Raw genomic sequence first — 25476 nt, forward strand, 5'->3', positions numbered from 1 at the left:
AGAAAGACCCTGAGAAAATATATAATATTTAACAATATATTGAATACGTAGGGAGATGATACTGTCTTTATTAACTACATATTAAATATGTAGTAGAAAATATTGAATAAGCAGACTGTATTACATATGAGTATATTGAATGCAGAGTGTACACACACGCACATATGCATGCACACACACACACTATACGTTTTGTGTCTGTGTGGATATCTATCCTCGGTGTTTTGGGAGGCGGGTTCCCAGCTTGTCTATCTGGTGGGCCTCACCGGGGGCTTCTGTGGGAGTCAGAGAGCAGCCCATGGGAAAGGGGCCACCTGCCTCATGAGATGGTCCTCCAGGCCACCTGCCAGTAAGTGACCGTGCCAGCCGTCAAGCCAGGCGGCCTGCCCCCAGAGTGGGGTTCTTACCTTGACGTGACTGGCCCCCTGGGCCAGATCATTCTTTACTGTGGGGGCCATCCTGTGCACGGTAGGGTGTAAGCAGGGCCCCCTTCCCCAGTTGGGAGCACCAAAATGTCTCCAGGTGCTGCCCGGTACCCCTCTTTGAGAATGGTCGCTTTACAGCCTCTGTGCTAACCGTCGTGCTGCTGATCCTCGTGACCCGCTGGGAAGCCGCAGGACAAGCCTGCTTCCTCTCGTCTGGCCCCCAGAGCACGCTCTGACTCCCAGACTGGGCATTTCCCCCTGGCAGAGGTGACTCAGGGTAAGGCGTGCTGCGAGCCTGCCGCTCCCCCTCCCATGCTCCCCCTCCGGGAGACTGGCAGCACCAGCCCCAGGGGGCACAGGTCCACTGCTGTGTATTTATAGCTCGAGGAAGGAAGTACATTGTTCCACTGGGGAGGTCCCCCCGGGGTGGGGGTGAGTGGCTGAGGACCTTGTTCCTGAAAATGGCTTTCCAGGGATGCCTCAGTTCTCAGCAAGCAGCTCCTTGCCTCCACCCCCCAGAGGGGTGAGGGGGGGCCCCCCTGGTTGCCGGGGGAACCGACCTCCGCAGCTTCAGCGTGGAATGCCCCTGCCCCTCTCCATTGTCGGTGGGCAGGAGACAAGATTGGTTTTTCAGTTTGGAAACAAAACCAGGACTCTGTGCTCAATAGAGAGCATATTCTCCAGACTGACCCTCCGCAGAGAGGCCCGGGAGCTTCGACGTGGGGAGCAGCGGGCTGCCTAGCCGTGCGCATCAGTCAGCGATGCTGGAGGGGGCCTGAGCAGAGGCAGGGTGGGTCAGCTCCCCCCTACGGCCGCCCGAACTCCCCCTACCTACCGCCCAAGGGCAGTAGGACTCAGGGAGACAGCACGGCTCAGGGTTAGCATCCAGTATTCTAAGAATAGGGAGCCCCAAATCATGGGTCTTTATTAAACGCCAACTGTGTACAGCCAAGGGTAGGTAGACCATGGTGTATCAGAGCTGATGGTAGGAATTCTGCAGCCTGGTTGTTCCATGGAGACATTATGAGCGATTGAATTAGAAATAAGTCCCATTAGAAACAAAAGTAGTGAGTATTCAGAACTGTCCCTTGCCGGTGACCTCCACCCTCGAGGTCTTTCGCACCTGTTGTCGGCGCCTGTGGGAACAGGACGCACCATGGCACCTCCACACTGCTCTTCCTGAGTCTGCATCCTGTGCCGCCCTTGGACCGCTGGGGTAGGGCCGCAGCGGGCATATTGGCACCATGGAAATCAGCAACTGCTACAAATCAGGGCTTTCCTTTCTCTTGTGATTTTTGGGTTTTTGTTTGTTTTTACTCCCCCTGCCCCCGCCAACCCGGAGGACACTGGTTAAGACTGTGGGTTTAGGAGCTAAGTGGTCTGGGTTCACTTCTTGACTCAGTGCTGAGACCCCTGGCCCCTGACTTAAGTGCTCAGAGAGTCGCAGATCTTCTCGGTTAAGTGGGGACAGTGACAGCTGCTCTGCATAGGGTGTTGTGAAGGTCAAACGGTCTGATGTGTGCACATGGCCTAGAATGGTGCCTGGCGCACAGCAGGGGCTCCGTTCAAGGTGACTGGTGCTTGTGGTATTAGTACTGTGTGTTCTTGTTATTAGTGGATAAACTACTCTCTTCTTTCCCTGCTGAGGGGGGAACCAGGACGAGCTGTTGAGATCCTTCCAGCCATGCCTGGCTCTGGAAAGCTAGTCTTGATGCCAACACTTCGAGCTGGAGGCCTCCCTGGAGGAGGCAACGTGCTTGGCTAGGGACAGCAGTGTGCGTGCTAGCTGGAGGACTTAGAAGCATGTGTGTCTGAGCCCAGAGGATCTTGGGTGTTGCTGGGGAAAGGAAGCCACCAGCTGGAAGGAAAGGGGTCTGAGCCCTTCCAGAAGGCATGCAGCAGGCCTGGAATTGAGAGGCCCCAGGGTAGCTGCCCCGAGCTGGGAGGACAGAGTCTTCAAGGCTGATAGCAGTCAGGGCCAGCTGTCACCTCCCCACCTCCCGCCCCAACAAGGGGCTGGCTTGTGTGTTCTGCACAGGGAAGGAAAGACAGCAGTAAGAGTAGCCACCAGCTCTGCTAACAGAAGGCACATGGGAATGCTGCCTGGACCCTGGGCGGCAGACGTGCTGGCAGGAGTCTGGGGGTGGGCTGAGCTGGCCGATAAGGGGTCTGGTTTGCAGCCTGTGTCTTGCTGAGCCAAGCTGTGTGCACGGAAACTGGGTCCCCACCACTCAGCACAGGAGGCTTGAGGCCAGACACGCCACTCCCAGCCCCAATGGACCCCTGGGTGTCCAGGAGGTGGGGTGGGGGAAGGGCTCAATCCTGGCCTTGGCCAAACCTGGGGAATGCGTGGGTGCTGCCAGCAGTCAGCCAGGACCAAACCATGTATCTCCTGAGATCTAAGCGGTGCAGGCTCTGAATATAGTCCTTTATTTCCTTGGGCGTGTTTGGACCTTAAGGGACTGTGCTGGTCAGGCCTGCCCACAAGAGAGAGAACCTGCAACATCATTCTTAGCCATCTCTGCTCGGAATTCTGAAAAACGTTCTTGTATTTCTTTTTCTCGATTATGTGTTTCTTTCATTACGAATACTAGAAATATTGCTGTCTCACTATACAAAATCTGCTAAGACTCCTTGTAATAACTAGATATGGTCATGGTGAACACTTACTGATTTTATTAGAGCATAAAGCCCACAAATGCGGATATCATGTCTGATTTTCTCCCCACCGTGTCCCTGGCTCCTAGTGCAGGGCCTGGCACACAGTAGGTGCCCAATAAATGCTCGTTAAAGAGTAAAAATGGGCCAGCCCATGAGCCGAGGATTCCATGGAGAAAAGCCCAGACCACGTGGCCTCATTTCATTGGGTCTCAGGACACCTTGGGTGGAAGATGATGCTGATGCCTTTCCCACTTTCTCTGCAGTCCTGCGCGAAGGCAGGGGAATGGCTGAGATGACCCTGGTGTCCCCTCCTGCCCCCCCAGGTTGCCTGGTTTCTCACGCTGCCCCTCCCTCTGATTCCCAGGCTGCAGAACTGTTCTCGACGCTGGTGTCCGAGCTCCAGGGCCTCTCCCCAGACGAGCTGAGGGCACTCTGGCGACAGTCTTCCTTTAAATGCCGGGACAACTGGTAAGGACCGTTCTGCGGGGAGGAGGGGGACCAGGAGCTGGCTGGTAGTCCGGGGGACGGGGGTGGGGCTGGCTGATCTTGACACTGTCCCAGGTCCCCGAGGAGGCGTGGACGGTGATATCTCCTCCTCTCTCATCCCTGGGATATTGACTTGTCCTTCAGTCTGGGGAGGGCTGCCAAGAAGGTGATTAAGCAGGGAGCTTGGAGGTTCCCACGGGCCCGAGCCCTCTTGGGACTGAAGCTGAAAGGCCTGGCAGGATAAATACAGGCTTTGTTCTCTCCCCAGACTGGGACCCTCTTGCCTGGAGCTGGAATTAGCATTCCAATGTGCCTCGGGTCCCCCTCTGCCTGTGGGTGGGGGGAGCCAGCCAGGCTAGGATCCCACCACCGGGACCCTCCTGATGTGGGGCCTGCAAAGGGGTGTGTAGAGACCCCGGGGGCCAAGTGGGATCTCTGAGGAGCTCTCTGAGCTCAGGGCTGTGCAGGTGGGTGGCAGTGGGGGGAAGCTTGGGGCTCCTTCTGGAAGTCCAGCTGCTCTCTAGGCCCTGAGATCCAGACGTCTGGGACTTTCTCGAAGGCTATCAAGAAGATCTCAAAAATCTTATTAGCTACAAAATATGAAAGGGGGGACCCCTGTAAAGTCAGCATTGCCAAGTGTCTAACCGAATGACTGTAAAACGGAATGGCAAAGTCATCTTCTGAAACCCTCTCTCTGTATTCTGGCATTTATTTTTATTTTTTCAAACATTATTTATTTGAAAGGGGGTGTGTGGGGTAGGGGGAGGTGCAGAAGGAGAGGGAAAGAGAGAATCTCAAGCAGGCTCCACGCTGAGCATGGAGCCCAATGCGGGGGCTCGATCCCATGACCCCGAGATCATGACCTGAGCTGAAATTAAAACTTGAACATTGAGCCGACAGAGCCACCCAGGCGCCCCCGTATTCTCTGATTTAACCCCTGCAAGGACCCCATGGGCTAGGTGGCTTTATTCTGTTTCCTGCTTTACATGTGCAGAAGGAAGCCAAGGCCCAGAGAAGTTGGGAAACTGGTCCAGAGTCACACAGCCGAGATGAGACTTGAACTTAAGTGGTCTGGGCTTCTCCATCTGGTACCCATGGGCTTAAATAGAAGTGATCCTGACTTAGGCACGTTTTAATGTTGTCTGATGTAGGCAAGGGCCTGGAGACTTTGGGAGGAACTGCCTCTTTCCCCAGTGACCTATACCCGGCCTGCTACTCTGGATTTTCCTACAAGCCCGTGTCTCCCCGGTCCACGTAGATGCTGGGAGTCAGGGAGGCGGGAGACCCATCCCAAATCTAGGAGTTTCTGAGAGCACAGATCCTTTTGGAGGTCTCTTGCCTCTGCTGTCTCCTCCGCACGGGACCAGAGCGTGGTTCTCCAGGGCCCAAATCTGTAGGGAAAAGAGGAGTGCGGAGGTGGGAGGTGGGAAGAACAGGTAGGACGTTACTCGGACAAAGTGACCTCTGTGTTTCCAAGGGCTCCTGGGCACGTCGGGGCAGGTTCATTCACCAGCATCCCCATTTTGCAGATGAGCAAACTGAGGCCAGGGACCATTTACAGGCAGAGGGTGGCTTGGCGGGTTGGGCTGGGGTGTCTGGTCCTCTCCAGTCACCGGCGTCACTCATCAGGGGGTGCGTGGCCTGGTCTACCCACAGCTGTGTGCCCTGCTGGCTCATGGTGCCTCCTGTTTCTACTGTGCCCCCGGGGACTGTCCTCTCCTTCGGCCCCCTCCCTTGTCAGAGCCACCATTGCATAAAAGTTAAAAACCTTTTCTGAGCTTCTGAACCTTTCTGCAACCCACAAAAAGAAAAGAAGAGTCTTGATGTTGACCTTGGGGAGAAAGCACCTCCTGGCTTTGGTTTCCCGTTTGACGGCAGGGGGTGCCGGCCCCTCCCTGGTGACCATGGCGCACCTTTTAGCAGAACAGTGGGCAGGGCTCGTCTTGCCGGAAGCCACTCTCTCCTGGGGGCGAGGGTGGGGGGCAGACCTGCCAGGGTTTGGATTGAGCTGCACTTGTCCCTGTAGACCCTAAAAGCTAGGTAGGGTCTCAGCCCTAGCTCAGGGCTGTGTGGATGTGTGATCCTGGACATGTGTCAGGGTTTGTGATCCTGGACACATGTCCGTCACACTTCCTGGAGCCTCAAAGCATTCCCGGGATGCTCAGAGGAGGCCTGGAAGGCGCTCTGCAGGTGCAGGCCACCTCCGTGACCTCCCTAGGCATCTCTTGTAGGCAGCCGCTGGTGGACGCCCTGCCCTCCTGCGGCTCCGAGCCCTGTGTGGGCCTCATGAAGGACCTCATCGTGTCGGGGGAGGTGGAGGCGGATGAGATGGAGGCGTGGCTCTGGTCGCTGGCCTTCGTCCCACAGCCCACGGATGCCATGGTCCACACGCTGCTGGTGAGCACCCCGCCCAGACCCGGCCCCCTGTCTTCCTTCCCCCACTCGGCTGCTGAAAGGATACCGGAGGTGACCCGCTTCTGTCAGGCCTTTGTGCCAGACCCTCGTGGTACCCGTGGGGACAGAGCAGAGAGATCTTGGGTTTGAGTCTCAACAGTGTTCTGCCCGCTGGGTGATTCTGAGCAGGTGACCTAACGTCTCTGAGCCCGTTTTTCTGATCTGGAAGAGGGGGATGGAACAAGTACTTTCCTCCTGGGCTGGGGTTCAGACACAGGACGGTGCATGTAAATTCGTTCTCCCAGAGTCCGGCACCGTATCTGAGCACTTTAACATGAGAGCCGCTCTTGTTACTGTAAACACATAAGTCCACTGAGTCTTGAAACCAAGAAACGTGTGTGAAGTCAAGGCTGAGGCTTTGTTAACCTGGAGGTCTTAGTGATCCTGATGATGCCTCTGGGAGGTAGGTGCTGGGATGGCTCCCCTGTGGCAGGAAACTGAGGCCCCCTGCTGCTCCCTCTTCTCCATGGGGTGTGTCCTCGCTTGCCCTAGGGGCACCATCTCTTGTCACCCCTCACCCTGCTGGGCCAGGGAGGTCATGGGTAAGGATTCAGAGGACACCAGCAGGGAGCAAGGGTGATCCAGATTTGGACCCCAGCTTTGTCCCTTACCGCGATGACCTCTAACCACGCACTGAGCTTTTCTGTGTCTCTGTTTCTCCATCATGTGATGGGGGCAACGGGCGGGGAGACTCTTGTGGATTAAGGAGTTGTGATGTGTCCCAAGTGTCTTGCACGCGGCACGGGACGCTGCTGTGACCCCTTGTCAGGGAGACACAGTGAGCAGAGCTGGCAGGGTCCCTGGGCTCACAGAGCCCAATATCTTCACCCCCTGCCTCACCTGTCCTCCAGGCCAGAGCTGACATCTCTCTGGATGGGTTTGGACGCGTGCGTGCGGGCGTGTGCTGGGCCTGTGCTGGGGGTGCGGGCTCGCTTGCTGCAGCCTGGAAGGGGTGGGGAGAGGATGGGGGGAGGGGCCAGGGAGAAGAGGGAGGGGGTTAGAGAAGGGTCGAGGAGGGGGATGGGAGGCAGGCAGGCGAGGGTTTTAATATACTTTTTATTGTGCAATAACTTTTTGTGTTCGGAAGAGTTGCAAAGCTAGACAGAGTTTCTGTGTATCTATGGCTCAGGGTCCCCCAGTGTTAACGTCCGCCGTCACCAGAGTGTCATTGTCACATCCAAGAAATTGATGTCAGTATGTTGTTATTAACCAAACGCCAGTGGTTCAGATCCCACCGCTTGCCCCACAGACTCCGTCTGTGGCACGGTCCCAACCAGGGCCCCCCACTGCAGGGAGAGGCTGCGTGTTTTAAATTACTCATTAAACCACACAATCAATCAGGAGACGGCGCCCCGGCGTCCTGCCTGATGGTTTTACACCCGCGCACCCTCTCCTGGAAGATGGGAGGACATTTCCCGCTTCTCCCCTCCCACTTCTCATGCCCCTCCCCATCCCTGACCTCACAGGTTGCAGGGATGCTGACCTTTCTGGTCTTGACTCAGTTTTGCCTGCTCTTGACCTTCATACCGTGAGCTCACGTGCACCTGAAGTGTGGCTGCTTTCTCCCGCATCCTCTGTGAGTCTTGTCCGTGCTCTGCGCGCATGCGTGCATGTGCATGTGTGCGCGTGCACGTGCATCCCCATGCAGGTGCATGCGCGTGCATGTGCGCGCGCGCATGTGCAGACTCTGTTCCATTGCTGGGCCGCATTCAACCTCTTTGCCGTTTCTTCTCCAAATGGTGTCTCTTGAAGAATGGGAGTTAGAAGTTCCTGGTTTGGAAAATCCAGCCCAGCGGTCCTTCTGAGCTCCCCAGGGTGCTGTCGCCTCCTCCTCCTCCTCCTCTTCTTCTTCTTTTTGTTTCCTACTAGTTTTGCGGTTTGGCGTCTTGGGGAGTGTTGTTTTGGGACAAGAGGAGTGAGTATTCAAGTCCCATTGGAAAAGGGAAATCGGTTGTGAAGAAAGCCTGGCAGTTTGGGGCAGACCCCCCCAGGACGGCCATCCACTCAGGATCATTCCTGTCTGGGCTTCTCCAGGAGCCTTGGCCTGAGCTGGCCTGGCTGTTCGGGTCCGGCAATGAGTGGAGTGGCTGCAGCCACCCGGCCTTCCCCACGGGGTTCTACCGTCTCTCCCTACCGTCTCTCAGGTTCCATCCGGGTCTGGGAGCCGGGAGGCCCTGAGTCCACCCCGCCTCCCCTCCGCAGCCTTGCTGGAGCAGAGCCTCTGGCCAGCAGGAACCCTCCTCCCATGTGCTCAGTGGCTTCTCTCCACTTTCCAGAACCCCGGCACTCTCTCCTCTGTATGCAGAATCGGGAGGGTTTGTCTTCACTTGCCCAGGCTACACTAACGGCGGACGCACTTTTCCAGCCCGTACATCCCCTTCCTTTCACAAAGAAAACACGCACTTGGAGACTCCTATACCCCAAGGACACCCCCCTGAGGCCACACGGGGCCACACCCCCCCCACTGAAACATATGGAGACATACCCACCAAGATGCACACACACATACCTGAACGTGTAGACGTCCACACCCAGATGCATCTTATATGTGCACACACCCCCCAGAATCATAGGGACAAGTGGGGACAGCCACCCGCACCTGGCTACACACGTGCCTCCCAGGATACACTGGGACGGGTACATATACACATCAAGACACACGTGTATATACGCAAGGCACACACTGATGTTGGCCCATGTGCACACACACGCACTGGGACACACTCAAGCACGTGCAGCTACATGCACAGGGTCACGCGCCCCAGAATAGACGTGTGTGCTGGAGGACAGGTGCACACCCATATGAGAACACACACGCTCGCTCATACCGCCCAATGAGCTCACACAGGCAGAAGTAATAGAGACTTAATTCCCCATTCTGGTCCTGCAGCGCGCGTCTGCTGCTGGGCTCCCGTACGCTGGCTGTGCGCGTGCACCTGCCGCGTGGCCGCCGCTCCCTGCATGCCGGACGCGCGCGTTCTTCTTGCCTTGCAGCACTGAGTCTGCAGAGAGCACGTGGTGGGAGCATTTACACCCCAGAAATTGGCAAGCGCTCCACGCTAGGGCTGGCATTTTCCCCAGGGTGGGGGGCAGCGGGTTGGTTGTTAACCATTTACCCTAATGTCCTGCTCTGAGGACGTCCCGCCAGCACCTCGCTCCTCCCTCCTGGTGGCCACGCCCAGGGATTCTCAACTAGGGCACTGTGGATGGTGGGGGTGGGCCTTTCTTCATCGTGGGGGGGGCCGCCCTGTCTAGTAGAGGGCCTCTGGCAATAGCCCAGGTCTTTGCCTGCTGGACACCGACAAGCCTGCTTCTCAGGCGTGACGGCCAAAACCGTCCTCAGACATGGCCGAGCACCCTGCCCCAGGTCAGCTCAATGGCGTGGTCTTCCCTCCTTGATACATAGGGCCACCCGGGTGCTTTAGGAAGGACACTTGTGGACAAGTCCCTGCTCGGAGTAGCCTCTTCAGACTCTCAGGGGGGCCAGGCCTCTGTCTTTTCAGGAATCCGTGGGCAGCCAGGGTCGGGGCTCAGCTCTCTGTGGGGAGACCTGGGAAGGGCCACCTCACCAGCCTTCTGGGCTTGGGTGGGGGCCGGTTTCTGTCCCCAGCCTCTTCTGCAGACCTCAGGGACCAGTCCCAGTGCCTTCCTTGGTGTCTCGGCCCTGACGCACAACCTCTGTGCCTCCCTGGACGGGCCCTGTGGACACCTGCCTGGTGTCAGCTCCCTCGTGAAGATGCTAGGAGAGGCTTTGGGGGCCAACTGCACCTTCCGGGAGCCCTCAGACCCTGAGCAGGTGAGGACAGGCAGAATCCTGGGCACAGCCCCTTGGTGGGGCCCAAGCCACGCAGGGGAGCCTAAGGCTGTGTGGGTGGGTGGGCTGAGCTCCCCCACCAGGCCTCAAGGCCCCACCGCAGTCTCTTTTCCAGCTCCAGCTCGTGCTGAAGGCGATTGGCAATGCGGGCCTGGCGGCCACAGCTCTCACCCCAACACTAAGTACCTACGCATCTCAGAGGGACTGCCCCCCTGAAGTCCGGCTGGGGGCCATCCAGGCCTTCCGGAGGGTCCCCTGCTCTGCAGATGTGAGCTCCTGCTTGTCATCGGCTAGGGTGACGATGGGGCGACTGTGGGTCTTGAACCACCATTTGCCAGTTCACCTCTTTATGTGGTCATTCATTCGTCACATGTTTACTGAGCACCTACTATGTGCTGGGCCCGGGTGTGAAGGAGAGCCCATGTCTCTGTTCTCACAGATCCCATGTCTGGTGGGAGGCACATACTTGTCCAATAAGCACACAGACAAACATATGATTGCAAACCACAGAGAAGCCATCCCTGCAAACCCTCTCGTTCAGGGGGTGGCGAGCTCTGGACCGCAGGCCCCTCCTCGTTTGCTGCCTGTTTTGTACACAGTGCTTTGCTGGAATGCGGCTGTGCCTGCTCTCTGTGTGTTGTCTGTGCTGCTGTCTTGCTCTCGCTGTGGAGTTGAGCAGTGGCAGGAGAGACGGTAAGGCCCGCAAAGCCAGAAAAATGTACCATCTGTCCCTTTGCCGAAAGGTTTGCTGGCCCCTGGACTAGTGGCTCCCTTTGAGAAGGGAGCCACTAGCCAAAGTCTTTACAGTGACCTAGCAGGGTCACTGTGCTCTGACCACAGGCCCGCTTAGCACCTTGTGGGTTCATCTCCTCCTTCCTTCACCCCCCACTGCTTCCAGGCACGCCAAGCTGCCTGTTGTTCCTCAGATACGCCAGGCCCACTTCTGCCACAGGCCCTTTGCATGTTCTGTTTCCCCTTCCCTTGGACATCCCCAGGCTTCCCTTCTTCACCTTCTATAGGTTTTTGTTTAAAAATCACTTTCTCCTTGGGGTCATTCTTGGCTCTTTCACCTGAAATTGCTTCCCCACTTAATTTTTCCCTTTTTAGTACTTAGCACCTAATGTGTTCTATACTTTGCATCTTAACCTTGTTTGCTGTCTGTCTTCCTGCACTAGAAGGTAAGCTTCGGGTGGCTTCCATCACCTAGCACTGTGCCGGGCACATAGTAGGTGCTCAGTAAATATTTCTACAAGAGTGGACGGTTGTGCTGGGAGGACTGGGGGAGGATGGGCTAAGCAGTGACCCTACCACTGGCCACAACTGGCCCACAGATGAGCGTGTCGGGGAGGCCTCCTGCGGTGAGTACTTTGTGACTTCGTGTGAGCTGGGACAGGGCAGCAGGGCCACCCCCACCCCCGGCCCCCAGAGCCAGAACAGCTCGGGGGACCTTGTGCTACTGAGTGGAGGGGGATGGAGGTGGACGGGCCCCAGGTGATGGCCTTTGCTCTGCCCAAGCCAGCGAGCTGCACTCTCCCATCTATACCAAAACCCTGAGGAGGATGCCGAGATCCGCATCAACGCCTACCTGGCCCTGATGAGATGCCCTGGCGAGGCCGTGTTTGCACAGGTGCGGCGGACCCAGGCAGCCGAGCGGTCCACCCAGGGTGAGCAGGGCAGCTGGGAGAGGGGGTGCTGGGGCCGGCCCAGAGCTTCCCGGAGGGTGCTCTCTTAACCCCATCCTGCTCTCCTATTCTCGCCACCCCACCTGGCCAACTGGCCTGGCATACCCCAGCCTCATACATATGGCAGTGGGTTAAACTTGCACGCATCCCTTTTCCTCTCTGGTCCTCCATTTCCTCATCTGTAAAAAGGGATGGAAGTCAGTGGCTTCCCTTGTAGCTCTGGTCAGTTTGCGACCTAGTACCTGGAAGGGAGACTCGAGACAGAGGAGGGATGGCATCTGCGAATCTCAGATCCCTGCCGGGGTCAGAGAGTTTCCTTTAAATGGGGGTCTCTGGCCACAGTTCCTAAACCTAAAAGTGAAAATTCAAAAAAGAAGTTCAGCTGATTTTCAACAAATCTTTCCCTGATGGACAGTGAGTTGAGTGCCTGGAGCCCAACAGCATGGGTTCAAATCCCAGCTCAGCCACTTCCTACCTGCGTGCCTTTGGACAAGTTACGAAGCCTTTCTGAGCCTCTGTTTCTGTATCTGTGAAGTAGGGATGATCACAGCCCCTTCCTCTTCGAGGGAGCATAAACTGAGTTAATACACAAAGACCTTTAGAATATTTTAAGGGCTGTGTGTGTGTTTGTGTGTGTGTGTGTGTGGCTGTTTAGAGTTTCAAAGCGGACAGGAAAGTAGAAGTGGCAAACTAAAACCTACCTGCTTCTTCCCTGGGCCCTCTAGTCCCACTGCCTGAATGCATTCATGGTGACCAGTTCTTTTCCATATCCCAGCAGAACTGGGAGCACACAGACGAGCCTGTCCGTGGATCTCCCAAACACCAGCACCTCAGGGTCATGTTTTAGAGGCTGTTGTGCCTTTGCTTTTTGCCTTTGGCATTTCTGGAGGCTCCTTCCATATCAGGACATGTGAACTCTTATCTCCTGTTGCATGATATCCTACTAGGATCTTACACTAGGCATTTCGGTCGTTTCTGGGTTTTTGTCACAAGAAACAACCAGCAAATTGAACCTCTCCATGCATCCACCTTCCGGACCATGTGCTAATCTAGCCGTAGGATAATTTTCCAGAGGGCATATGGCCAGTTACGGGGCGTACACATTTAAAAGGCCGTGATACTGCTGAATTACCTTCTAAAGAAACGGTACCCCCCAAAAGGAAAAGAAACGGTACTGCTAGAAGATGCAACTGTTCATTGGCAGTTTCAGGGATGGGGTGAGATGTGTGTGGGATAGGAGGCCACCGGGCCAAGCCCTGTCACTTGGGGATCAGCCAAAGGGCTCAGCTTTGATAGAGGCCCTGGGGCACCAAGCCTATGTGTGCTGCCCAGTGGAAACAAAAGCCTGATTCCATTCTCTTCCTTGATGGATTGTTCTAGAAGCTCTTTCTTGGGCCTTCTGAGAGCCTGAGACAACCAAGAGGATTCAGGGTTCCCAGTTAGACTCTAGTATCCCTAACTGGACTCTCCCCTTGGTGCTGTCATTTGATTTTTACTCCTCCAGAGAGCCTGAGAGAGAGGACCCCCATCACAAATTGCATATCACACCTTTGTCAAGCCTGAAAGACATTCTGTTCTTTGGGCCCAGGCTTGCTCTTGACTCGTCTGCACCATCAGCCCTGGGAGATGGGTGGTTACTGCATTTCACAAATGAGGAAACTAAGCCTCAGAGAGGGAGTGTACCAGCCCGAGGGCACACAGCTCCTGAGTGGTGGAACCGAGATTCAGACTTGGGTCTGACTGTCAAGCCAGAGCTTTCCCCACAATGCCTCCTTCTCCCTTTAGGAGAGGCATGTCCCAGGGCTATGCACAAGCTAGATTTCCATATTCCATTAAGGCCCTGCTGTGTGCCAGTATTTCTGGAAAGAAAATGTGGATACCCAACGGATACCCTGGCATGTGGACATAGTAGGACTTGGGATCGGGGCTCAGGGGGCTCTTTTCTCTGGGCTGTGTCAGTTCCAGATTCATCCTTCCCCTCCTCCATCCTTTTTCTTTCCCGGCCTGCTGGCTGTGACCCGACTCCAGTGGGCTCCTTTGTGTGGAGTCACCTGACACAGCTGCTGGAGACCGGCGACCCCCTGAAGCGAGCTCTCCAGGAGGCCCTCCCCGAGGACATCCTGAGCCGGGAGTTCCAGCCGGAGGCCTGGAAACACTCGTCCTATGCTGATGTCACCTTTCGCTCTGGTATGGCCATCCTGGGCAGGTGCGGTCCTGCTCTAGGGCCACAAAGCCCTGGGGACCCGGGAGCTCTAACCCTTTGAGGACACGTGGCTCAAGGATGTTCATTCCCTAGTGTCATCTGTTTCTGTGTAAATCGGCATTGATTCTGTGGCGCACCTGCGAGTTGGAGAACTTTCTCCCCGGTGTTACAAGGAGATTAGATCCACACTGGGGCTGTCACCTCCTTATCACAATGACACAGAGCGTCCAGAAGGAAACCCCATTCTAGCCCAGGCACCCAGACTACTTCAGCCGCTCTGGAGGTCTGGGGGCGAAGGGTGGGGTGCCCTGGCTGTGCCCTCTCTCTGCCTGTTAGCAGGGGTTGACCCTTCCAGCCTTTCCTGGGCTCTTGATGAGGCCTAAGGCTGAGACACGTGTCCTGCTGGAGAGGACACACCCCGTCCTTCCCTTTCCCAGGCTCTTGCCCCTCAGTGGCCAGACCCTGCTCTGTGAGGGGCAGGAGTGGACTGACTCTCTCTCTCTCTCGTCCTAGTGTCTGGCAGCCTGGGAGCCAACGTGGAGAGGACCATTCTCTTTTCTCCAGCCTCCTTCCTCCCCCGCTCTGCCACGACCAACCTGACCATCCACGCTCTAGGTCATGCCTTCAACCTCCTGGAGGTACGAGGGGGCCTGCTGTGATCTCTTGGGGCCTCTTCTAGACTTGGGGCCAGAAACAATCGCATCCCCCCCTCTTTCCACGGATGACTTCTTCTCTGTATAGATCGACTGCTCTGTCTTGTGCCTGTTCTCCCGGTCAGCCGGCCGTGCACCCGGCCGTGCACCCAGCCACCCACACAGCTGTATGCCTGTCGGTATGCATCAGCCATCCACCCCGTCATCACCATCCATTCATGTAGCTTCCCGTCTATTTCCCTGTCAAGCTCTCACCCTGCATTCTCTAGTCTCACACACACACACACACACACACACAAAACATGCACATATACACACAGAATTATGTACCCACACACTCATCTGTCTGTACCCTATATACATCCGTATATCTGTCCATCCATCTGTCCATCCATCCATCCATTCCATCTTTCCGTCGTTCCACCAAAAAAAAACGTTAAATTTATCCAGAAACACTCTCACAAAACACCCACAATTCTGTCTGACCAAATATGTCAGGACCCCATGGCCCAGTCAAATCCACACAAAATGATGAACCAACCGGGCCGTCAGCATGCCTAGAGAAGGAGACGTGGGTCCCTGCTCTCAGGGAGCTCAGAATCGTGCAAGGGAGACACACAGACGACAGCATGAGTGTGACCCAGAAATTCTGTGCTGGACTCTCAGAGGAAGCAGTGATAGATTTGGTCTGGGGGTGGGGAATATGGGAAGGGAGTGATGTGGGAAATCAGGGAAGACTTCCCAGAGGCGGTGACATAGGAACCAGGGCCTTAAGGTAAGGATTTTTGCTGAGGGACATTTGCCCAACAGTTGTGGAACTTGCTGGTTTGAAAAGGTGGTGCCCCTTGCCTTGGGCCCAGGTGGACCCTGGGGAGCCCAGAGTGCACTCCCCAAGTCTGCTACCCTCTCCCCCAACTTTGAGCCCCCAGGTCTGCAGCTTTGGATCAGCCAACCGAGCTGCTCCTGAGTGAGCCCTGGCTTTTCTTCCCAGCTTGGCCTCCGGCTGGAAAATGCAGAGAAAATCGTCCACAGGCTGTTTGGCAGCCAGTCCTTCTGGGGACAGGAAGAGGAGACAGAGCCCCAGCCAGAGAAATCCCCAGAGCCGGAACCAGAGCCCACACCATGGGGACCCCACCCTGACTGCCCAGGAGAAAGGTCCAGAAAGCTGAGAGACATACAGCAGAAGGTAAGGGGAGCGGGGAACTTGCACCCACCCAGCTCCCTCTCCTCACCAGGCTGAGGTTTTGGGCTGTGGACTCAGGCCTCCATCACCTCTGACCGGGACAGGCTCTGAGCCCTGGGGCAGGCTCATAGAGACAAGGAGCTGGTCCAGAGCTCAGTCGTCAGCTGTTGGCCTGCTTTATCTCGAAAACATATTGATCAAAGTGTCACATACAATTAGGAAATTGTCCAAGTCCTAAATGCATCTCCACCAACAGAACGCCTCCTTCTAATCAATGCCCGGCCCATTATCAGTCCCCCAGAGGCCCCCCTGCACCCCCTCCACCACTCTACCCGCCCCCAACAAGGATGATCACTAATCTGCCTCCTAACTGCGCCAATGAATTCTACTTTGTAAAAATCAGCTTTGCAGAGGTATCATCTACATTGAATAAAGGGGTGGGTGTTTCAAGTATACAGTTTGGTAATTTTGGACGCGTGGATGCACACGTACCAAGATGAGCAACACCAACTTCCGTCTGATTCTAGAACATTCTCATCACCCCAAAGGAGACCCCATCATGTCCTCCCCCACCCCTGGCAACCACTAGCCTGCTTTGGGTCTGTGTGGACTGACCTGTTCTGGACACTTCCTATAGATAGAGTCAGACGGCACGTGACCTGTCGTGTCTGGCGTCTCTCACTGAGCATCCATCATGTTTCGAGACGCATCCGTGTAGCACAGATGGGTCCTCCATCCCTCTTGAAGCCTGAAGAACATTGCATGGTGTGGGTAGACCTCCTTATGTTTACCTGCTCGCTCCTGATAGACATAGGGTTTGCAGGTGGTTTCCACCTTTTGGCAAGTGTGAATAATTCTGTTCCTGTCAGTGTGTGTGTGTGTGTGTGTGTGTGTGTGTGTGTCTGGCCTCTTTGGCTTAAATTTTGTGGGTGAGCTCCAGCTACGGGGCTGGGTATAGGCACGCTTTGCTCGTCCTCCCCGCTGTTCAGCGCTGCTGTGATGTGAACACAGCAGGATTTCTTTGTCCGTCCTACTTGCAGTGGGCTTTTGGATAACTTAGAGTTTCTGGGCTCATTGCAGATAGTCCTATGAATATTTTTTTAAAGATTTTATTTATTTATTTGACAGACAGAGATCACAAGTAGGCAGAAAGGCAGGCAGAGAGAAAGGGGGGAAGCAGGCTCCCCGCGGAGCAGAGAGCCCGATGCGGGGCTCGATCCCAGGACCCCAGGATCATGACCCGAGCCGAAGGCAGAGGCTTAACCCACTGAGCCACCTGGGCGCCCCTCCTATGAATATTCTTGCACTTGTTTTTTTGTTGAAGGCATGTATATGTTTCGGCTGGGGATATGCCTAGGAATGGAGTTGGTGGGTCGTGGGGTCTTAAAATATCCATTCTGTGGGTGGGAATTCTATTTTGCGTGATGATTCTCCCACTGATGGGCATTTAGTTGTGGGCACCTTTTTACTCTTGTAAGAGGCCATTGCCATGTACATCTGAGGGGGATCAAGGACGGGCGGGGGCATTGGTTCCCATGTTCACAGCTTTACCAGTCATCAGGTGTGAACCCCTGGGCCCAAGGGTGCAGAGATGGTCAGGACGCGGTCTGTGCCCTTCAAGCCTCTCGGACTGGAGCTGGGGCTGGCAGGCAACGAGGAGGAGGGTGGTGGGCGGTATGTGAAGACTTTTCCGTAGAATCCGCGTCCTTTTTGTCTGTTATTTTCCCACTCGGGATCGGGAGTCCTAATCCCAGGATCGGGTTAGCACAAGCACAGCGATAGTGGGAACAACGCTTGGCCTCAGTGTTGGAGGGGCGATAGGGAGTGGTGGGGGCTGTGGCAGGGGGGAAGTGCTCGTGCCTCAGTTAAAAGCGGGGGCCGCCATCCCACTCTGTTTTCTTACCGCCCCTTGTTGTGGTGGGCAGGAGGCCAATAGTTCTCTGCTTGGAGAAGCCAGAGAGTCTGGATTTTTTTTTTTTTAAGATTTTATTTATTTGACAGACAGAGATCACAAGAAGTCAGAGAGGCAGGCAGAGAGAGAGGAGGAAGCAGGCTCCCTGTGGAGCAGAGAGCCCGACACGGGGCTCGATCCCAGGACTCTGGGATCATGACCTGAGCCAAAGGCAGAGGCTTTAACCCACTGAGCCACCCAGGTGCCCCTGAGAGTCTGGATTTTTATAGGTAGTCTCCTAATTTTTAAACATTGGGAACAAACTCAAATTTCGTTATTTCTTGGCTAAAGATTTTATTCATTTATTTGACAGAGAGAGAAACAGTGAGAGAGGGAACACAAGCAGGGGGAGTGGGAGAGGGAGAAGCAGATTTCCCTGCTGAGCAGAGAGCCTGATGTGGGGCTCAATCCCAGGACCCTGGGATCATGACCTGAGCCAAAGGCAGACGCTTAACATCTGAGCCACCCAGGTGCCCCAACAAATTCAAATTAAAAAAAAAAATATATATATGCACTACGAGGGACTCCTGGGCGGCTCAGTCAGTGGAGCAGTCTGCCTTCTGCTCGGGTCGATCTCGGGGTCCTGGGATTGAGCCCCATGTTGGGCTCCCCATTCAGCAGGGAGTCTCCTTCTCCCTCTGCCCCTCCCCGCTGCTCGTGCTCTCTGTGTGTCTCAAAAAAACATGCACGGTGAAAAATACGAAGAAAGACAAATGGTCGCAGATGGGAGGAGACAGGAGAGATGGGACAAGCCAATGCACTGTGGTCGCTGGAACGGAGGGAGAGCCGGACTGGAAAAACGTGAAATTTGGGGTTTTCTTACTACTACATGTCCGTGTTGGCTTTTTTGCCTTCCTTGCATGCTGGCCATGAAAGATGGTGCCAGCAGAGACAGGGCGAGGGGTGTGGGGGAGCTCTCTGCACCATCTTCGTAACTTTTCTGCAAATGTAAGATGATTCCTAAACAAGAGGATGGTGAGAACACTCACAGCCACACACACTGCCCAGGGCATTTCGGCAGCACCGTGCAGCCCAAAGAAAACCCATCTGGGGATTCTGCCTGAAGGCCATGAGTTTTGCAAGCCATATTTCAGACACCAAAAGTCCTTGGCCTTGCCCTTCTGCTCCCCCCCCCGGCCCCCACCTGCGTCCAGGCAGCAGACCTGCTCCTAGTCACCCGTCTGGTCTGGGCTCTCCCTCAGGTGACCCGGAGGCGCACAGAGCGGCGGGCGCTGCGGTGCCAGCTGAGCGTGAAGGTGTTCGGGCACGAGCTGAGCTTCGTGGACTGTGGGGCGATGGCGAGCCGCGTGAACCGTCCATCCTTGAACGTGGCCGAGCTGGCCGTCAAGCTCCTGAAGGTACCTCCGCCTGGGCTTGGCCCCTCCCAGCCCCGCTGACCCCGTCTTGTTTCCTTCGATGCTTCAGGTTGGGGGTGGGGAGTACGATAGTCCGTTTCAGACCTAAGACCACGGTATGTTGAGCCAGGCTGAAGCTCAAATCGCGGCTCCACCTCTTACCTCCTCGGGAGAGTTCACGGGTCCTGGCCTCGGTGTGTGCATCTGTGAAATAGGCATGATAGCGTAACAACCACGGTAGCCGCAAAAGCAGCAGCTTCATGGGGCTGTTGTGTTAAATGAGATAATGCAGTAAAAATGCACCAAAGCATTTAAAATGCATCTGGCGCTTACTGGGTGCTCTGCATCCCGGGCATGGCCCACATTCCCTCTTATCTGACTCACCCTGGATCCCCGAGCTCTGACCCTTTCCTGCAGGAAACTGGGTTTGAACTGCGCTCTACCTGTTTCTACCCACGTGGGTTTGGCCAGGTGATTTCACCTGTCTGTGGGCTCCGTTTCCTCCTCCGGAAAGACGGCGTAATGATCTTGTCCCTCCCTCCGACACCGCTCAGGTGTGAGGATCTTATTTGATCAGATAAGACTGTGTGCTCAGTGTGTGCACCAGGGGCTGTCACCTGCGTCATGACGGTCCTCTGGCCGCAGGGGCAGGAGGTCCAGGTGACCCGGAGGCTGAACCTAGCGCTGCAGGAGCTCACCTTTCCCACCATATCCGGCCTTCCCGCCCGGCTGACCCTCCATGCCTCGGCCGCCGTCAGCCTCCGAGTCCGGGGGACTGCCAACTTCCAGCACCCTCTGGACTTCTCTGTGAACGGTTACGTCAAGCCCAGGTAGCTGGCTGGCTTCTTGGAGCTGGAGGAGGGAGGTGGGCGGGCGGGGGCCTCCCCCTACAGAGGGCCGCGGAGAGCTGAGCCATTAGCGCCGGGCTGGAGGGGATCCCCGCCCTGCAGACCGTCCCTCGTACCATCACACCGCCAATCCCATGACTGAGTGTTTTTTGTGTCAAGAGACTGTGAGAAGATGCTGGGCAGCTGTGCCCACTTGACGGGTGAGGAGACTGAGGCTCAGTGAGGGGACGTCATGTGCCCAAGGATGAAGCAGGGGCCAGGCCACGGGACTCTGGTGTCCTGCCACGTGGCATGCTTCCCTCTGCTCCACTCTGCCTCCGAGAGGAGACGAGGGAGGGGCGGAGGACCATCTGGGATGTATGGGCTGGGACTCTGGTGACCCCGCATCGCCACCGACCAGGCGGGCAGTCTCTCCGTATTCCCAGTAATGGTTGAGAAAACAGGCCCTAGGCAGGCGCGCTGCTGGTCCAGGCCCCACAGCATGGGAGCATGGGCAGAGTTGGTTCAGGGCTTGGTCTGATTCTGGAGGGGTCCGGGGCCTGCTGGGCGACTGTCCACTCACAGGTGTCCCCCGTTCACCTGTCCCGTCTGTGGTTTCTGGGTCCGATGTGGGGAGCCTGGACATCCCGTGCTACCCGCTCTTTGGCACGAAGACCCCAGCTGGGGCTCAGACAGCCTCCTGGTCCGGGTCCTACTGCCCTGCGTCCCGGTGACAGGGCCTGAGCAGGTGGTTTTGCTGCTCCCAGCCTGGGTCTGCGTCTCTAAGTTGAGGCCGGTGATGGCGAGGTCCAGATGGACCAGATGGCGTGCCTGGCACACAAGGGGGGTGTGGTGCCCAGAGAGCGTGGGGGTGGGGAGCTGCAGGGGGGTGGGAAGGGGGACAACGGGGCAGGGCTGCCGAGAACAGCAGGGGCGGTGCGTAAGGGGACGCTGTGTGTGTGGCCACCCGGGGCCTGCAGGCTGCAGCCAGTGCCTGGCTCTCCCCGCAGTGCCCTGCTCTGGATCTCGGCGCAGATGGGTACAACAGGTGTCCTGGGGCGGGCCGGGCTGCAGTGGGTGACCAGCGTCCGTGGTGCTGCCAGCCTGGATGGGGGGATCCACGCAAGGAAGGGCCGGGACCTCAAGGTGCATCTGAACACCCCAGAGGAGGCCGTGGAGCTACTCAGCTTCAGGTGGGGCGTCCTGCACACGCGAGAGGGAGCCCGTGCGCGGGTGGGTGTGGCCTGAGGGCTTGGGGACGTGTGTCTGGGAGCACCCATGAGCATGTGTGCGTGATCGCCCATGTTTCTGTGGGTGTGAGACGGTGTGTGTGTGACCACATGTGTGTGAGGGTGTGTGTTGCACCCTTGTTGCACGAGCGTGTGTGTTGCACCCTTGTTGCACGAGCATGTGTGCGCATGAGGGTGGATTTCTGAGTCTGTGCGTGCACAGGTATGTGTCTGAGCATGTGTGTGAGTGCAGTGTGCCTGTCTGATTGTGGGTGTGTGAGCGTGTGCATGTGTCTGTGAGGGGGTGTTGGCGTGTCTGCGAGCATCCTGTGTGTCTGAGTGTGTCAGTATGGGGGGGTCTGTGACAGGGACTGCGGGGTGGCTGAGGGTGGGGAGCCCCCATACTCATCAGCTCTTTATAGGGGTCCCTCCTGGGACCAGCTTGTCCCCACACAGGTGCTTTGTCTATGTTGTCCCCCCTAGCCAGGGACACTGTGTCCTCTGGCTGTCCTCTAGGCCCTTCTCCCAGCGGCAACCAGTGAGGTCCTTTAAAATGTCAAGTCATGTCACTCCTCCCTCGCCCCCCCCCCCACCAACTTGTTTAAAACCCTATACTTGTTTCTAGGATAACCCAAGACTTTATGATTGTCCTTCCTCCTGGGGGGCCTGCCACATCTCACCTGTTTCCTTCCACTACCTCCTGCCCTTCACTCACGCCCTCCCCCTGCACCCTAATCCCCCCTTGAACCACCCTTCTTCTTACTCTCCCAAAGAGGCCACATTAATCCCACCACAGGACCTTTGCACCTGCTGTTCCCTCTATCCAGCTCCTTCTCATCCTTTGAGTCTCTGCTCACACGTTAACCTCTGCAGAGACCCGGCTAAAGGAGGCCTTTCCCTGTCCCCAAGACAGACCCCATCCATCCCCATTCAGGTTTGTCGTGGCCCTTGTCACTGAGTGCTGTGGGTGAGTTCCCCCAAAGACCCAGGAATCCTGTTCATGACGTAATTCTCCCCATGTCAAGCTGTGGCAGCTCCAGGCCTAGCTGTCCAGTGAATGAATGAAAATGACCATCTGGGACTTTCCTCTTTCCTCACCCAGCTCTAAGCTATATCTCATCACTGGGGACGGCGTGCGGAGCCTCAGTAATGCCCACAGCCCTTCGGAGGCCCAGTCCTGTACTGACGAGAAAGGTAGGCGGCGGGGTCTTTGCCTTTGCCTCGGCAGACGTCTGGGTACCGCGGGGAGCAGTGTCGGCTCCAAATGCTGCAGTGGCTCTTCTGCCGTCGGAGTGTTTATATCCCTTAATTATTTGCTTCTGCTTCTAGAACTCCACCCCAGGAAAATACACCAAAATCACTTAAAAACGCACACTACACAGAGATGATCGCTGCATCGTTATTGACAAGGGCACGGTCATAGGTGAATGGGTCGTTATAGGAGCTTACAAGCTGCCAGCAGGTTGGCGCATTTTCAAAGGGTGGGAAAGTCATCGAAGAATAGTTCATACGTGAAACATTTGTGAAGTTGATGTTGCAATGGCCAGAAAGAAAGCTTTATGGGCACATGGCCACGCCCATTGGTTTCCCTGTTGTCTTTCGCCGCTGGGGTCAGTCACCAGCAGAGCTGAGCCATTGTGAGGGGACTCTGTGATCTGCAGAGCCTCAGGTTATCTACTGTCTGGCCGTGGATAGAAAAAAATTCTCCACTTTCAAGTTGAGGGAAAACACCTGAGCTATCCTGTAGCTTAAAAACCCCATCACGAAGGACATAGTTTGATAACACTGGAAAATTCTTTGATAGCAACATCCGGTGAAAAGCAACAAAACTGATAAGAGATCAGAAAGGAAATACACCAAACACTAGTGGATCTTGAAGGTCATTTTTTTTTTTAGTCAGGTGGGGGAGGGGCCGCTCTAAATGAATGGACACCTTTAGGCGAGGCGTTGTCATAAATGCTGACACAGACGGTCAGTCCCCACAGTTACACCATGAGGCAGGAACCCATTACTGGTCCCAGTGTACAGAGGAGTGACACTGAGGCACAGAGATGTTAAGTAACCTGCCCAAGGTCACACAGCTGGCAAGTGGAGGGGCTGGAATTTAGACCCAGGTGGTCTGACTCTGGAGCCTGCCTTTTACACTTGCACTCTCAAAGTCTCCCCCAGGGGGCCTCAAGAGGGGCGGTTTTGTCCCCCGAGGGGCCATTTGGCAGTGCCTGGAGACGCTTGGGTTGTCCGAACTGTTGTTGGGGTTGCTCCTGACTGACACTGAGCAGAGCCCGGAGCGGCTGCTCACTACCCTGCAGGACGGCTCCTGCTGCAAAGCCTTCCTTATCTAGCTCCGAATGTCAGAGGTGCTGAGGTTGTCAAAAAGACTGACAAAACCCTTGCCCTTGCTGGACAAGCAGCCAAGGCTCCCGCCTAGAATTCTCTGGCTCTCTGGTGACCAGAGCTGCCCACCTGAGCTGCTTTCTCCACAGCATCCCAGACCTGGGGCTGGCAGCTGTGCACGGAAGTCACCTGGCCGGCAGCCGGGCAGCCCTACCTGCTCTCGGTGCCTGTGTTTGCGGCCGTGACACTGACAAAGCAGGACCGGGGCCTCCGACAGTATCTGCTGGAAGCTACCTATACCTTCCATCCCCAGGTAGGCCCTGTGGAATGGCCCCTTCTTTCCCAGCCATGCTGTGGGTCTCCCTAGGTCTTCCCCTCCGGAATCAGCCTCATAAGGACATGGGGCTCCTCTCTGGAGCTGTTGGGCTGGGTTGGTCCATTCGTGGTCTCCCTCCTGCCTCAGGACCCTTGCACGTGCTGATCCTCTGGCTCTGGCTCTGTGACTTGTTAACTCCGAATCAGCCTTCAGAGCTCAGTTCAGGGGTCAGCTGCTCAGGGAAGCCTGCCTGAATTATCCCCAACTGGTCATGTTCTTTTGTTACTTGCTCTAATAGGACCATGTTTTTCCCCTTTAGATCAATTTTATGTTTTGTTTTTTTGTGGTTTGTTTTGTTTGGGGGTTTTGTTGTGTTTTTGTTTGTTTGTTTGTTATTGTTTTTATTTTATTGAGAGGGAGAGAGAGAAGGGGTGGGAGCAGAGGAAGAGAATCTTTTTTTTTTTTTAAAGATTTTATTTATTTATTTGACAGGCAGAGATCACAAGTAGGCAGAGAGGCAGGCAGAGAGAAAGGAGGAAGCAGGCTCCCTGCTGAGCAGAGAGCCCGATGCGGGGCTCGATCCCAGAACCCTGGGATCATGACCTGAGCCGAAGGCAGAGGCCTTAACCCACTGAGCCACCCAGGCGGCCCTAGGAAGAGAATCTTTTTTTTTTTTTAAAGATTTTATTTATTTATTTGACAGAGAGAAATCACAAGTAGATGGAGAGGCAGAGAGAGAGAAGGAAGCAGGCTCCCTGCTGAGCAGAGAGCCCGATGCGGGACTCGATCCCAGGACCCTGAGATCATGACCTGAGCCGAAGGCAGCGGCTTAACCCACTGAGCCACCCAGGCGCCCTAGGAAGAGAATCTTAACCAGGCTTCCTGCCCAGCATGAAACCTGGTACAGGGGTCAGTCTCACAACCATGAGAGCATGACCTGAGGCGAAATTAAGAGTCAGACGCTTAACCACCTGAGCCACCCAGGTGCCCGATCCCTCTTACGTTTGTTGCTCAAAGCTGCTTGACTAATACCAGTCTTCCCCCTTTTCCGTCCCAGCCACTCAGTTCCGAGGAAGAGCTTTAATGCCTGTGTTTCTCATTCCTGTGTCCTCAGCATCTGGCCCGGAATGGGCATTCATCACCCTCCTATGTGATCTCCCAGTTTCTGCTCGTCTCCTTGCCATCTCTTGTCTCCCAGAGAGGTGTTTCAAAATCCTAAAACAGTCTTGTCGCTTCTCTGCTCAGACCTCTCCAGAGGCTCTTATCCCTCTAAGTGGGAGCTGGATACCTAGACCTGCTGGGCTGTTCTCCCCATCTCCTGATTCTTCACGAGGCGTATCACTCTCCACACACTGACCTCTTATTGTTATTATTTTTTTTGATGCTAGGCACATTGCTGCCCCAGGACCTTTGCACTGGCTCTTCCCTCTCCCACACACCCACTTGGCGCTCTCACTGTCTCTCTCTCTCTCGCTTCCTTCGCTTTCTGAAATGCCACTTCCTCAGAGGCAGCCTTCCCTGACCACCCTGGTTGACCCCTTACTCCCACAGAGTTTGTTAGCAGAGCACCCATCCCCCGCTGTTGTGCAATCTTCATTTGTGTCTGGTGGTCCCGTGCTTCCCCTCCCCTGAATGTAGGTGCCATGAGGGGGCATGTCTTTGTGGGTCTAATGCTCATTTGCACTCCCTGTGCCTATAACTAGCCTCGTACAGAGGAGTGACCCTTTGCTGGTGGTGTAAGAATGTTCATCAGTGTACGGTCTTAAAGGGGGCTTGTGTCTTAGGCTGTGTTTTCCTTAAGGCAGACCTGAGCTAAGGATTTGGGTAAAAGTGATAGGTTAAGAAAAGTCTCCCGGGGGGACGCCTGGGTGGCTCAGTTGGTTAAGCAGCTGCCTTCGGCTCA

General features: G+C 55.7%; 1 protein-coding gene across 5 annotated transcripts in view; it reads left to right on the forward strand.

Annotated features, from left to right (window-relative positions):
• The window catches only part of LOC116580920, a 138392-nt gene that overhangs the window by 15895 nt on the left and 97021 nt on the right, over positions 1-25476 (forward strand). For all 5 annotated transcript variants that reach the window (XM_032327782.1, XM_032327786.1, XM_032327785.1 and 2 more), the window contains 13 exons: positions 3451-3554; positions 5804-5969; positions 9637-9822; positions 9956-10108; positions 11360-11504; positions 13551-13709; positions 14239-14363; positions 15370-15564; positions 18715-18870; positions 19513-19697; positions 20705-20887; positions 22026-22117; positions 23407-23570. In XM_032327782.1, the coding sequence (XP_032183673.1) occupies positions 3451-3554; positions 5804-5969; positions 9637-9822; positions 9956-10108; positions 11360-11504; positions 13551-13709; positions 14239-14363; positions 15370-15564; positions 18715-18870; positions 19513-19697; positions 20705-20887; positions 22026-22117; positions 23407-23570 (2013 nt within the window). The remainder of the gene's footprint in view (positions 1-3450; positions 3555-5803; positions 5970-9636; positions 9823-9955; positions 10109-11359; positions 11505-13550; positions 13710-14238; positions 14364-15369; positions 15565-18714; positions 18871-19512; positions 19698-20704; positions 20888-22025; positions 22118-23406; positions 23571-25476) is intronic.

Source organism: Mustela erminea, chromosome 20 (assembly GCF_009829155.1).
Source record: "Mustela erminea isolate mMusErm1 chromosome 20, mMusErm1.Pri, whole genome shotgun sequence".
Classification (NCBI taxonomy): domain Eukaryota; kingdom Metazoa; phylum Chordata; class Mammalia; order Carnivora; family Mustelidae; genus Mustela; species Mustela erminea.